This window comes from Schistocerca gregaria, chromosome 7 (genome assembly GCF_023897955.1).
Source record: "Schistocerca gregaria isolate iqSchGreg1 chromosome 7, iqSchGreg1.2, whole genome shotgun sequence".
Classification (NCBI taxonomy): Eukaryota; Metazoa; Arthropoda; class Insecta; order Orthoptera; family Acrididae; genus Schistocerca; species Schistocerca gregaria.
Window position 1 is genome coordinate 274,998,163 of NC_064926.1, and position 13,326 is coordinate 275,011,488.

At 45.7% G+C, this 13,326-nt stretch overlaps 1 protein-coding gene across 1 annotated transcript in view; it reads right to left on the reverse strand.

The window, feature by feature from the left end:
* The window catches only part of LOC126281457 (cytochrome P450 6l1-like), a 181,373-nt gene that overhangs the window by 99,966 nt on the left and 68,081 nt on the right, over positions 1–13,326 (reverse strand). The window contains exon 3 of the mRNA XM_049980442.1: positions 3,580–3,904. Within this exon, the coding sequence (XP_049836399.1) occupies positions 3,580–3,904 (325 nt within the window). The remainder of the gene's footprint in view (positions 1–3,579; positions 3,905–13,326) is intronic.

A 13,326-nucleotide genomic window follows, 5' to 3' on the forward strand; every position in this document is an offset into this window, starting at 1 on the left:
GGTTAATTTAATGTCACGATTTATTCGGAGCTATCTGACATACTACTGGATTTGCTTATCATGTGAGGGTTTTCATGGAAGGTGTTGGATTTGCCTGACACCTTACAAACTTCAATGCTAAAACTCGGAAATGGAAAAAACGTATCAATTTTTTTTTTCTTGACAAATATTTCTCAGCACAACCAACCCTGCAACAGCCTCACATATTACCACAGGGCTTTGCGCACATATAGAAAAATTCAGTTCTTTTTAGATATTACAGGTGTTCCATATGTGTCAACCTACTGATTCTGCAGATATCAAGACGATAATTAGGTTCTTCCCACGTTTTGGCGTAGCATGTCCATACCAATTTGTTCAACAGCACTGTTGTTGTGAGCTCACATTTCTTCTAGCTTTGTTGGTAAAGGAGGGGTAAACGCTGAGTATCTCACATAAACCCCCCCCTCCCCCCCCCAAAGAATCGTAGATTTTTGGATCAGGTGAGCGTGAAACCCATGACATGAATCGATGATCATCAACCCCACCACGATCGATCCATCAGTTTCTTTATTTACTGTTCAAAAGTTCACGAACGTCATGATGGAAGTTGGGTGGAGCACCATCCTATTGATAGATGAAGTCTATATTATTGGACTGCAATTGTGGCATGATGCAATTTACAGATACATACGTCCTGGGACAATCTTTCCGTATAAGGAAAGAGGTCGTAAACTTTAAACCGCGAGTTTGCACGGAACACATTAATTTCTAGTGAATCTCGAAGGAGTAGCACAGCAGTGTGGGGATTTCTGTTCCACAATTTCACACATTGTGTCTGTTCACCGTGTCATTCAAAAAAATGTAGCTTCATCACTGAAGATTAGTTTCTCACAAAATCTCTCCTTTTCCGTAAGCTGTTGGAACTGAGCCGAAAATTCAAAAGCGTCTGTCTTTGACATCATTAGTCAGGCCTTGGAGCAATTGCAAATGCTAAGGCTTCAGCTTCAGTTATTTCCTTAATGTCTTCCAAACGGTCGGTTGTGGTATGTTCAACGCGGTCTGCTTGCTCTGTTCGTCGATTTCTGTGCGCTTCGTGCGAAACTCATCCACAAGTGGTCAATCACTCTTCACTCACTGAAGGCCGACCCATTGATTTCCACTTGCAAAGGCATCTTGAAGCTTTAAGGGGAGACGCTCATGAAAAACACGCACTATTTAAACGATGCACCAGATCATCAAACGTACAACCATATTGGCAGCATATTGGCAAGGCATTCGTCTTCGTGGTGTATCAATTTTAATGGCCAGTAGTGTAATTTCTATTCTGTGACATTCTCTGTGATGTGCATGCCCCCATTGTGCACATCTTGTGAATGACTTCCTTCAGGATCATGATATCGCTCGACTACAGTGGCCAAGATGTTCTCCAGATATGAACCTTGTCGAACATGCCTAGGATAGACTGAAAAGGCCTGCTTATAAACAACGTGACTCACCAACCACTCTGAGGGACCTAAGCCAAATCAGCGTTGAGGAGTGGGACATTCTGGACCAACAGTGCCTTGAACTTGTAGATAGTATTACAGGCATGCATCAATGCAAGAGAGCGTGCTACTGGGTACTGGAGGTTACTGGAGATACCAGCGTGTACAAAAATGGTTCAAATGTCTCCAAGCACATATGTGGTCATCAGTCCCCTAGACTTAGAAGTACTTAAAACAGACTAACCTAAGGACATCACACACATCCATGCCCGAAGCAGGATTCGAACCTGCGACCGTAGCAGCAGTGCGGTTCTGGACCGAAGCGCCTAGAACCGGTCGGCCACAGTGAGCAGCCTGGTGTGTACAGCAATCTGGACGACCACCTTTGAAAGTCTCGCTGTATGGTGGTTTTCATGAGCAATATATAGGGCGGAAATGATGTTTATGTTGATCTCCATTCCAGTTTTCTGTACAAGTTGCAGAACTCTCGAATCCCAGGTGATACAAAGCTTTTTTTTTATGTGTGCGTTTAGGATACCTCTGTACTGCACTGTGTGAGTTACACTTTGCACCTCAAGTCGGCAGTGCCAGCAGTTCCATCCAGCTGCATCAGCATTTCAGTCCCAGCACTACAAGTTGGAAGTATCAGTAATTTCGTGCTAGTGCTCTGTCCCATCAGACCCTCCCCACTTTGTCACCACCAAGAGTACAACAGCCGAACATGCCAGGAGCACTGGCGCAGTAATGTCCTACGTTTTCATGTCGCCGCCTACCACAACTGTGGTTTGTCATGCATGCACATCACAGAGAATGTCACAGAATAGAAATTACACTACTGGCAATTAAAATTGATACACCACGAAGATGATATGCAACAGACGCTAAATTTAACCGACAGGAAGAAGATGCTGTGATATGCAAATAATTAGGTTTTCAGAGCATTCACACAAGGCTGGCGCCGGTGGCGACACCTAGTTCGACGACGTTTGCAGCAGCATGGACTATAAGCTCGGAGACCATGGCTGCGGTTACCCTTGACGTTGCATGAAAGACAGACAGGAGCACCTGCGATGGTGTACTCAACGACGAACCTGGGTGAACGAAAGCATCATGGTGGTAGCATCCGTGTTTGGTGACATCGTGGTGAACGCACATTGGAAGCGTATATTCGTCTTCGCCACACTGGCGTACCACCCGGCGTTATGGTATGGGGTGCCATTGGTTACACGTCTCGGTCACCTCTTGTTCGCATTGACGGCACTTTGAACAGTGGACGTTACATTTCAGATGTGTTACGACCCGTGGCACTACCCTTCACCGAGCGAGGTGGCGCAGATTTAGGTATTCCGTGATTTCCCCCAAACCGTTTCAGGCAAATGCCAGGATGGTTCCTTTGAAAGGGCACAGCCGATTTCCTTCCCCATCTATCCCTTACCCGAGCTTGAGCTCCGTCTCTAATGACCTCGTTGTCGACGGGACGTTAAACAACACTAACCTAACCCTAACCACTACCCTTCATTCGATCCCTGCGAAACCCTACATTTCAGCAGGATAATGCACGACTGCATGTTGCACGTCCTGTACGGGCCTTTCTGGACACAGAAAATGTTCGACTGCTGCCCTGGCCAGCACATTCTCCAAATCTCTGACCAATTGAAAACGTCTGGTCACTGGTGGCCGAGCAAATGGCTCGTCACAATACGCCATTCACTACTCTTGATGAACTGTGGTATCGTGTTGAAGCTGCATGGACAGCTGTACGTGTACACGCCATCCAAGCTCTGTTTGACTCAATGCCCAGGCGTATCAAGGCCGTTGTTACGGCCAGAGGTGGTTGTTCTGGGTACTGATTTCTTAGGATCTATGCACCCAAATTGCGTGAATATGTAATCACCTGTCAGTTCCAGTACAACATATTTGTCCAATAAATACCCGTTTATCATCTGCATTTCTTCTTGATGTAGCAATTTTAATGGCCAGTAGTGTAGTATTTTATGAAGTGCTGTGGATATTCAGCCGCGAACATTATAATTGAATTTTGTTCTGTTAATATACAGTTATTCTTTCGAATTTTCTTTAGTCAATCTTCAGGAAGAGGATACTCCGAGAATACCTGTCGAAGATGTAGAAGCCGACGAGCGGGCAGTCGCGGTGGCCCGCAGGAGGGTTCAGGTGGAGGTCGGCCAGCAAGTGTGGTGGGGAGGTGGCGTGCAGCAGCAGTGGGCCCAGGCTTCCCACCAGGGGCAGTGGGCGGTGGTGGGGCACGCCGGCGCGCCGCCAGTGACCGTGCGTGCACGACAGCAGCGCCGCGGCGGCCAGCACCAGAAGCAGCGTGGCGTGCAATCCCAGCAGCAGCAGCGGTGCCGCCAGCAGCACCGCCAGCAATCTCGCCAGCACCGCCGCAGGCCTGAGCGGCGACACGGGCCGCAGAACCGTGTCTGCGCACACACTACTCCTCACACCATTTTCCACGAGAGACTTCTATAACAGAGCTTTCAGCATCGCAGCGCGTCAGCAATCGTAAGTAGCGAAATAATTATGAAAAATCCGCCTCGATTGCACAAACTATCTGGTGTTTATCTAGGTTTCAGCGTGGATAACCACGCCTTCTTCAGAACAAATATAAAACAGCTTGCCTAAATAGGCATAGTCATGTACCAAGTCAATGTTATTTATCTTAACCCTGTGTGTGCTGCCTAACTCAAATGAGTTTGGTGGAGAGCCTGTGACCATCGTACGTTGGCTGGGGAAAGGCAGCACACACAGGGTTGAGATAAGTAACATTGACTTGGTACATACGTAGCGCGTATTTGTAGGCAACGGCCTTGCTGCAGTGGATACACCGGTTCTCGAGAGATCACCGAAGTTAAGCGCTGTTGGGCGTGGCCGGCACGTGGATGGGTGACCATCCAGCTATCATGCGCTGTTGTCATTTTTCTGGGTGCACTTAGCCTCATGATGCCAATTGAGGAGCTACTCGACCGAATAGTAGCGGCTTCGGTCAAGACTACCATCATAACGAGTGGGAGAGCGATGTGGTGAGCTGACGCCCCTCCTATCCGCATCCTCCTCTGAGGATGACACGGAGGTCGGATGATCCCAGTAGGCCACTCGTGGCCTGAACACGGAGTGCTTTTTTTTACCGTGTATTTGTAAAAAAAGAAATTGGGGTCTTGCCGCTGTAGGTGTTGATTTTGGCCTTTGACTATGCCCATTTAGCACGACTCACGCCCGGTACTCACAGCTTTACTTCTGCCAGTACCGGGCGTGAGTAGTGCTTCGGTAGCTCAGATGGTAGAGCACTTGCCCGCGAAAGGCAAAGGTCCCGAGTTCGAGTCTCGGTCGGGCACACAGTTTTAATCTGCCAGGAAGTTTCATATCAGCGAACACTCCGCTGCAGAGTGAAAATCTCATTCTGGAAACAGGTAGTTTGTGCAATCGAGGCGGATTTTTCATAATTATTTCGATACTTATACAACAACTAGTAGCATTCAACAGTATTTTTATCCAACAAACAGTTCAACAACGCGTTTCCAAAGAGAATGCTCTCATCATCAGGTTGTAAACGCTAAAAAGTCTACCAACACAATTGTGGGCACCAAAATCATAGCCCAGATGTATTGGATATTATCACCAGAAGCCTGACGCTGGACTGACACCTAGACACAGTTAGTGGAAACTGAAGTGGAATGGACTACTGGGGCAGAACGGTCTCGGTCGTCTTATTTCGTCCACAAGCGCTAGTGTGCGCTCAGATTGACAGACGTTTAACAAACCAATGCCTGTTATGGTTTACTGACGTTGCAGTTGTTCTCAAGCGGGGGCTGCGTAGTCTGCCCGTAAAAATGAACGAATTTGCTGCTCTGTTATAATTTTCCAGACCATTTCTAAGGTAAGTCTGTCACATTTTTTCTTCACAATCAATATTTAATCCACTTAAATCAGCATGTTCTTAGCTATCTTTGTATACAATGCAGTCGGAAAAAATGTTTGTGGCGGTCGCTTAATATTTTCACAGTAGATATGCGTTTGGAATGGAATGGTCTACTAGTACAATTCGTTCCTCCCCTGTCGCCTTTTATTCTTCATTTGATGAATTCTACCACATGGTTTGTCTTTCTCATGTGCAGATGATACGTCATTATACACAGAAAACAGAGACAATACTAGACCACAAAAAGCATGGAACAAGTTGTTGAATCGGTAAGTAATAAGACGATGATCCACAAAAAGCATCGAAACAATCTGTCGTGCCTTCTACTAATTTAAAATGATACGTAAAACGGAAAAAGGACAAGCCACTTCCAACAACTGATGAAACCTGTAGAAAATATCAGTGTGTCTTCAGTAAGGAGCAAGAGTTAGAACTTGTCAAATATCTTAAGGATCTGCAAAAGCGACGTTTTGGTATGAGTATGAAAAAACTGCGCAGATTTGCATATCAACTTGCAGTACGATACGAATGCCTGCACCCATTGCACAACGAGAAGAGAACGGGTCCTAGGATTCCTGGCTCGCCATCTTGAATTAAGTTTCAGTGTAAATAGTGGGCTCCTAACTCGTGTGCTGATGTATATACTAAGGGATTTTCACTCTGCATCGGAGTGTGCGCTCACATGAAACTTCCTGGCAGATTAAAACTGTGTGCCCGACCGAGACTCGACCCCGAGACCTTTGCCTCTCGCGGGCAAGTACTCTACCAGCTGAGTTACCAAGCACGACTCGCGCCCCGTCCTCACAGCCTTACTTCTGCCAGTACCTCGTCTCCTACCTTCCAAACTTTACAGAAGCTCTCCTGCGAACCCTGCAGAAGTAGCACTCCTGAAAGAAAGCATACTGCGGAGACATGGCTTAGCCACAGCCTGGGAGATGTTTCCAGAATGAGATTTTCACTCTACAGTGGAGTGTGCGCTGATATGAAACTTCCTGGCAGATTAAAACTGTGCGACGGAGCGATTCTCGAACTCGAGACCTTTGCCTTTCGCGGGCAAGTGCAAGGTAGGAGGCGAAGTACTGGCGGAATTAAAGCTGTGAGGACGAGGCGTGAGTCATGCTTGGGTAGCTCAGTTGGTAGAGCACTTGCCCGCGAAAGGTGAAGGTCTCGGGTTCGAGTCTCGGTCCGGCACACAGTTTTAATCTGCCAGGAAGTTTCGGTTCTTAAGCTTTCTAATAATTTTTTTCATCAATGAGACCCAAATTTTGCTCCAAAAGTTAGGCGGGCCGTTCCGCCCCAGTCTCCCCTAACTGTTTATACCAATAAAATGATGACGACCGAAGGTCCCGTCTTTCAGTGCTGATGCACACAATGCCCGATCTCTCGCAGGAAGCAGGGATCTGTGATACGTCAGTAGTGTGTAATACGCTGAGAATTTTGGTCAGACGGAAAGCGTGCTCGGATGGCCGATGCAGTTAAGGCAACCATTCCTGTCAAGGGGGAAATACGGGCTCTAGTTCTGGTCTGGCACAAATTTTCACCTGTTAACATTGAAATGAATCGATGTTCAGATGTGGCCAACGTCATTGAAACCTCTGAATTAAGTTCATTATTTGACTTCTGATCACGATCAAGTCCTGGGAGTTATCACGGAGGCTATGAACCACATAAAATAAATATCAAAACTTATTACAAGTTGAGCTCAAGTTGAGAGGTTGTTAAAGCAGTGTTCATCCCACCAAAGAAGTCTTTACTACACATCTCCTCGACAGTGCAATTGACAAACTGATGGGGAAAATCAAGAGAGCATACCAATATGTGTCAGTCTCTACTACCTGCCATCCACTGTACCACGAAGATCTTTCTCCGCTTATACAAGATCTAAAAACCCTCAAGAACAGGGCCAGGAACCGATGGCAACGCTATCACAACGCTGCCGATCAAAGGTAGATGAAGCGACTGTCATGCCGACTCCACCATCCAGCCTTGGACCATCAATCAGGAACGTGGGAGGAGAAAACGGCTTCATTCTTGCTCCAGTCTCGCAATGAATAGAGCCTTGTCCGAACTCTATGGAACCCCAAGACCTCCTAAACATACACACCATGGCCCCACCGGACGACTAACTAAGGCCAAATTCTTTACCAAGGGCATTAGACGTCAAGCACGGAAGATCCGCGAAGCTGCTCAACAGTCTCCACTGCCTTTAATGAATCCTGCAGGAGCTTGTAAAATTATTCGCAACCTTTGCCTACACTCCTCCTCAAGACCGGAAGGAGTCGCCAATGTACACCTAAAGCATATGAGACCAACACCCTTGCTCCTACTTACACTGATGTTTAACAGCTACATGTCATTGAGCTATTTCCCGAGTGCTTGAAAGATCGCTCTTGTGGTACTCGTACCAAACCAGGAAATGACATGGACGAACCAGCTAGCTATTGGCCAGTTAGTCTCTTACCTATAATAGCAAAAATTGTTAAACGACTTCTCCTCTACAGATTTCGACCACTTATCTTCGACCAGCACGTGATCAGGCTAGATCAATTTGCCTTCCAGCCGAGACTGTCACTGGAACTCCAGTTACTGCGAATATCGGAATATGTAGCGTATATCAAAGTATCCAACTACACGCTGCCATATCACTGGACACAGAGAAGACGTACGACCGCCCCTGGTGAGGCTAGTTAATTACCAAACTTCAAGGCAAGGCCTTAACGTTCTCTCAGACTATTGCGCCAAGATGACACTCAGCTTTCTCCAAAACAAAGATAACATTCAAGATTGTTGGCCAACGAGCAAGTCCAAAACACCTCACATAAGGCATTCCACAGGAGTCAGTCGTCTTCTCGCCAGCGCTATATTCATATATGTCAATGACCATTCTGCCCTACCACAAGCTGTACACAGGTCGTCTCCAACGTCAGCTGATGTTAACAGAACAATAAACAGCACTAAACTGCACTGAATTAAATTCTGAAGAAAAGAAAGCTGTAATGTTCAGCCACCTGTGGCCGGATCTCTGAGAGAGATTCGTTCTACACAACCAGCCCTTAAACTGGACGGATCGTGTTAAATACCTCGGAGTAAGACGGTAAGACGCTCTTCAAACCACGTGTCAGTGAGAAGCAGATGAAGCTGCTACAGCTCCAGCATCAACCCTATCTACAGCTCGCCAGCAAGCAACTACGCACCAGAACCAAGCTACAATTGTACTTTGCAACAGTCTCACCTGCGCTACTATATGGCTGCTAAATGTGGTGCACTGTCAGCTCTTCACACATGAAACCTCTTCAGACTATCCAGAACAAGTGCTGCCGCACCATTCTCCATGCACCCAGGTGGGCCAGAATCCGAGACCTTCACAGGGAATTCAACATGCCAGCCGTAAAGGAACCGATCCGAAGTTAACCAGAAGACTTCTCGACCAAGTTAAAGAATTTCGCCCCACATCACAGCACCTCGAATATGCTGGTTCTATGGAACAGAATGGTGGCATATGGTAAAATGATTCAAATGGCTCTCAGCACTATGTGACTTAACTTCTGAGGTCATTAGTCCCCTAGAACTTAGAACTACTTAAACCTAACAAACCTAAGGACATCACACACATCCATGCCAGAGGCAGGATTCGAACCTGCGGCCGTAGCGGTCGCGCGGCTCCAGACTGTAGCGCCTAGAACCGCTCGGCCACCACGGCCGGCAATATGGTAAAGTATTAAGTGCTGTCGTAAAGAAGCCTCAACAAACGGCAATGAAATCAATTATAGTAGGGCCAAGGACCCCTGAGCCCAAGATTCTACTGAAGAACAAATAAAGATGACCTCGAATCATTCACCTACACATCCCAGAAGTCCAGCCACACAGCTGGAAGAACTTTGGGGATACCACACGAGACCCGACCCCCTCCACACACACACACACACACACACACACACACACACACACACACACACACACAGAGAGAGAGAGAGAGAGAGAGAGAGAGAGAGAGAGAGAGATAGAGAGAGAGAGGCACTAGGCCGCGTCCTGCTGATCTGGAGTCCACGAAGAATATCAAGTTGACGCTTATGTAAAGCTCCGGGGGTTGTTCTGAACTAACACATCCGCGGTATTACTGCGTAAGCGCAACTATTTGCTCAATCATAATGTAGTTTTATTGTTCGCCTACATTTTCCTCATTCCCTATGTCCACCGTCGGCAGTTTCTAGTCGTTTCGTCAATGGAAATTTGTAATTATGTGTCTGTCTTAAAATAATTCTACAAAGCAGTTATGAAATCTCATTCCGTAATGATTGTCTTGTGCATTCCCTATGTCCACCGTCGGCAGTTTCTAGTCGTTTCGTCAATGGAAATTTGTAATTATGTGTCTGTCTTAAAATAATTCTACAAAGCCGTTATGAAATCTCATTCCGTAATGATTGTCTTGTGCATTCTGAATAGTGCCACGTTTCTTTTCATGAATGGTAATTTCCAGTTCTTCCAGCAAGTCGAGTTTGTCCGTTTCTTTTGTGTACGCAAGATTTCCAAGTCTTCCTTTATTTCCTTAAGTACACGGGCTGTGTTCGTGTATATGATTCGCAACAACTGACAACGGACTGAGATTTCTTAACGCATTTGTAGAACTGTTGAATTCTCCACTGCATCAGTTACCTCAGGTCAGTTGTCCGTAAAAGGACTTAACTTTCCAATAAAAAGTGGAGCCGCTATATGCAGAATTAAAAATACCTAATGCCGTACCCTTCTAAAACATCCTAAATATTAAAATAACAAAATAAGAGGAAAGTTATTTTTTATTTTCTGGGACAAATGAACTGCCCAAAATAATTTTTGCACCACTTAAAGGTCTTGGATTGCTGTTCACAAGGTGATCGTTGCCTTGAGTGGCCTGTCCGACTCTTCGACAGCTGCCCTCCAGAGGACCATCCAGTGTGTGAAGAGGGTTATTTATCCATTTTACTGGTTGTTGATCTTCGTGACTGTGCATTATAAACTAACGGGGAAAAAATCGAAACACCAGAACACAATCACTGTAGAGTAATGAAACTTTGGGATCACGTTTGTCTAGCTAACATATTTAAGTGATTAACATGGCCAGATCACATGTTAGCTTAAGCGCGATATAACCATTGCGAAAGTGAAATGCTGGCGCGTTAATAACTACCAGAATGTTGAATGAAAATATGCAAACATGAACGCATTGTGTTGTACACGTGCCAGGTTTCAATTTGTGGGATGAACTTCTATGGCTCTTACACTTGGTCGGTAAACACAGGAACGCTGAATGCTGGTTGTGGATGACGCTGGAGGTTTCCGATGATGGCCCATATGTGCTCAATTGGAGGCACACCTAGTGATCGAGCAGGCCAAGGCAACATGCCGACAGTCTGTAGAACATGTTGGGCTACAACAGCGGTATGTGGGCGAGCTTTTCCTCTTGGCAAACACCCCTGCTTCTGTTCATGAAGGGCAGCAGAACAGGTAGAATCAGCAGGCTAACGTACAAATTTGCAGTCAGGATGCGTGGTATAGCCACGAGAGTGCTCCCATTGTCATACATCTCAGGTGTAGGGGGTGCAGTGTGCCTAGCACACAGACCCAGTGGTTGCAGGTCCTAAACTAGCCTCTTCCCAAACAACACACGACCATCACTGGCACAGAGGCAGAACCAGCTTACATCAGAAAAAACTACAGACCTCCACCCTGCACTAAAGTGAGCTCTCGTTTGTCACTACCAAGTTGTAAATGGCGGCAGTTTGAGGTCAGTGGGGAGCACACTATAGAGCGTGTGGTTCGAAGCTGTCCTTGAAGTAACCGATTTTTAACAGTTCGTTGAGTCACCATGGTGCCACCTGATGCTCGAATTGCTGCTGCACATACGATAAGATGAGCCAGAGACATACACCGAACTCGATGGTCTTCCCTCTCGGTTGTATAAGAGCCCAGTCTTCTTCCATTCTCGTGACAACCTCTGCCAGCAATCACACGCAATGGCTACATTCCTGTCAAGTCTTTCTGCAGTACCGCAGAAGGAACTTCCAGCTCCTAAAGCCCTATCAACGACGTTTGAGTCACAGCTCCCGTACAAGATAAGTAATTTTAGTAGTAATAAACTGTTTCTAACCCTTTAAACTAATTTATTACGTTAATTATAGTGCTCTTCAAGCGTACCATTAAAAGTTTTTATCTTACTCGCGTATTGTAGTAATCACGCAAAGTTCGTTTTGTTTACATATCACGGCCAGGCCGAACTTTTGAGCTTTAAGATTAAACTTCATACCGCAATTTTAAGTGCATTTACTGATAGTTTAGTGTGCTAAATACGCTTGCTGCCCCTTTATATCTGTAGAGTATCGTCATCTCTTAAGTAATTTCCAGTAATAAACTTCTGAACCATTGTTTACATTGTCGCGAGTAGGCCTAATTTTTCGTACACGTATTTTCATTGTTTTCCGGTAACTTAATTGTCTTTCTGTCACTAAAATCGATTTGTACCATGAGTGTAAAGTGCCTGACGTGCCGTAGAATCGTTATCTACGGGGTCTGGTGTGATGGATGTAGTAACTTTTTTCATTGGGGCGATTGTAGTGGCGTGGGAATTGGGAAAATGAGCGAGACTCATCAGTGGTTCTGTAGGCTATGCAGTAGAGATAGAAAGATTGTGGAACAGGAGGGGAAAATTGCTGCCCTTCAGGCTGAGTTAGATGAGGCTAGGCGAGAACTGGGCAGGTTAAGGGGGGAGAAGGGTAAACAGGGGTGGGAAGTGGCAACAGGCATAAGGAACAGGCCAAGAAATTCTTCTGACAGCTCTGTTATTAATGTAAAAAATAGGTTTGACCTGTTGCCTCAGTCAGAAACTGATGAGCCTCTCACAGAAGTAAATGTAGACAGGGCTCAACAAGCTTTCAGCAGCAAATTGAATAAGAAGTTATGGAAGTCTGTAAAGAGAAAGAAAGTCTTGTTGCTAGGTAGTTCACATGCTAGGAGTGTGGGCCAACTTCTGCAGGATGAATTAGGGTCAGAATACCAGGTCACAAATTTTTCAAACCTAGTGCTGGACTGAGGCAGGTTACAGAGGATTTAGGTTCACTATGTAGAGGCTTTACTAAGGAAGATACCGTGGTTATTGTGGGTGGGCCGGGCAACAGTATTGACAGAGATCCAGGGTACAGCATAGAGTGTGACCTGGCAAAGATTGCATCGGCATCGAATCATACCAGTGTTGGGTTTGTGTCGGTTCTGGAGCGCCACGACCGACCTCATTTGAGCTCTTCTGTCAGGAGTTGGAACGGCTACCTGGATCTGATGCAGGGTCACACATTGGTGTGGTTCCTGTTGATTCACTCTGTAGGTGAGACTATACTAGACATGGCCTACACCTCAACAAGAAGGGGAAGTGTAAACTGGCTGGGCTGATAGCAGGAAATTTAAAGGGGGGAGGAACTACATCTCATGGTGGTAACTCTTTTTTAGTGTAAGATCAGTGTCCAGTGGGAAACTCAGCCAGGCAAGTACTAAAGATGTTAAAAAAGTTCAAGATACTCACAAAAGTAAAATGAAAAATAATGTTAGTATATTTCATCAAAATATTGGGGGATTGAAGAATAAAATTGATGAGCTTCTACTTTGCTTAGAAGATGTAGAAACTGAGAATGTAATAGATTTACTATACCTGTCTGAGCATCACATTGTCACCGATATGCAAAAGGTTAGCATCAATGGGTACAAATTAGCTGCACATGTAAGTAGAGATAAAATGATGAGAGGAGGAGTTGCCACATATGTCAAAAGCTTCCACAGCGCAAAACATTTAGAAACTAAAAAATTTTGTGTAGAGCAACATATGGAAGCATGTGCCACTGAACTAAAACTAAATGATGGCACTTCCATAATTGTAACAGTGTATAGGTCCCCCTCAGGGAATTT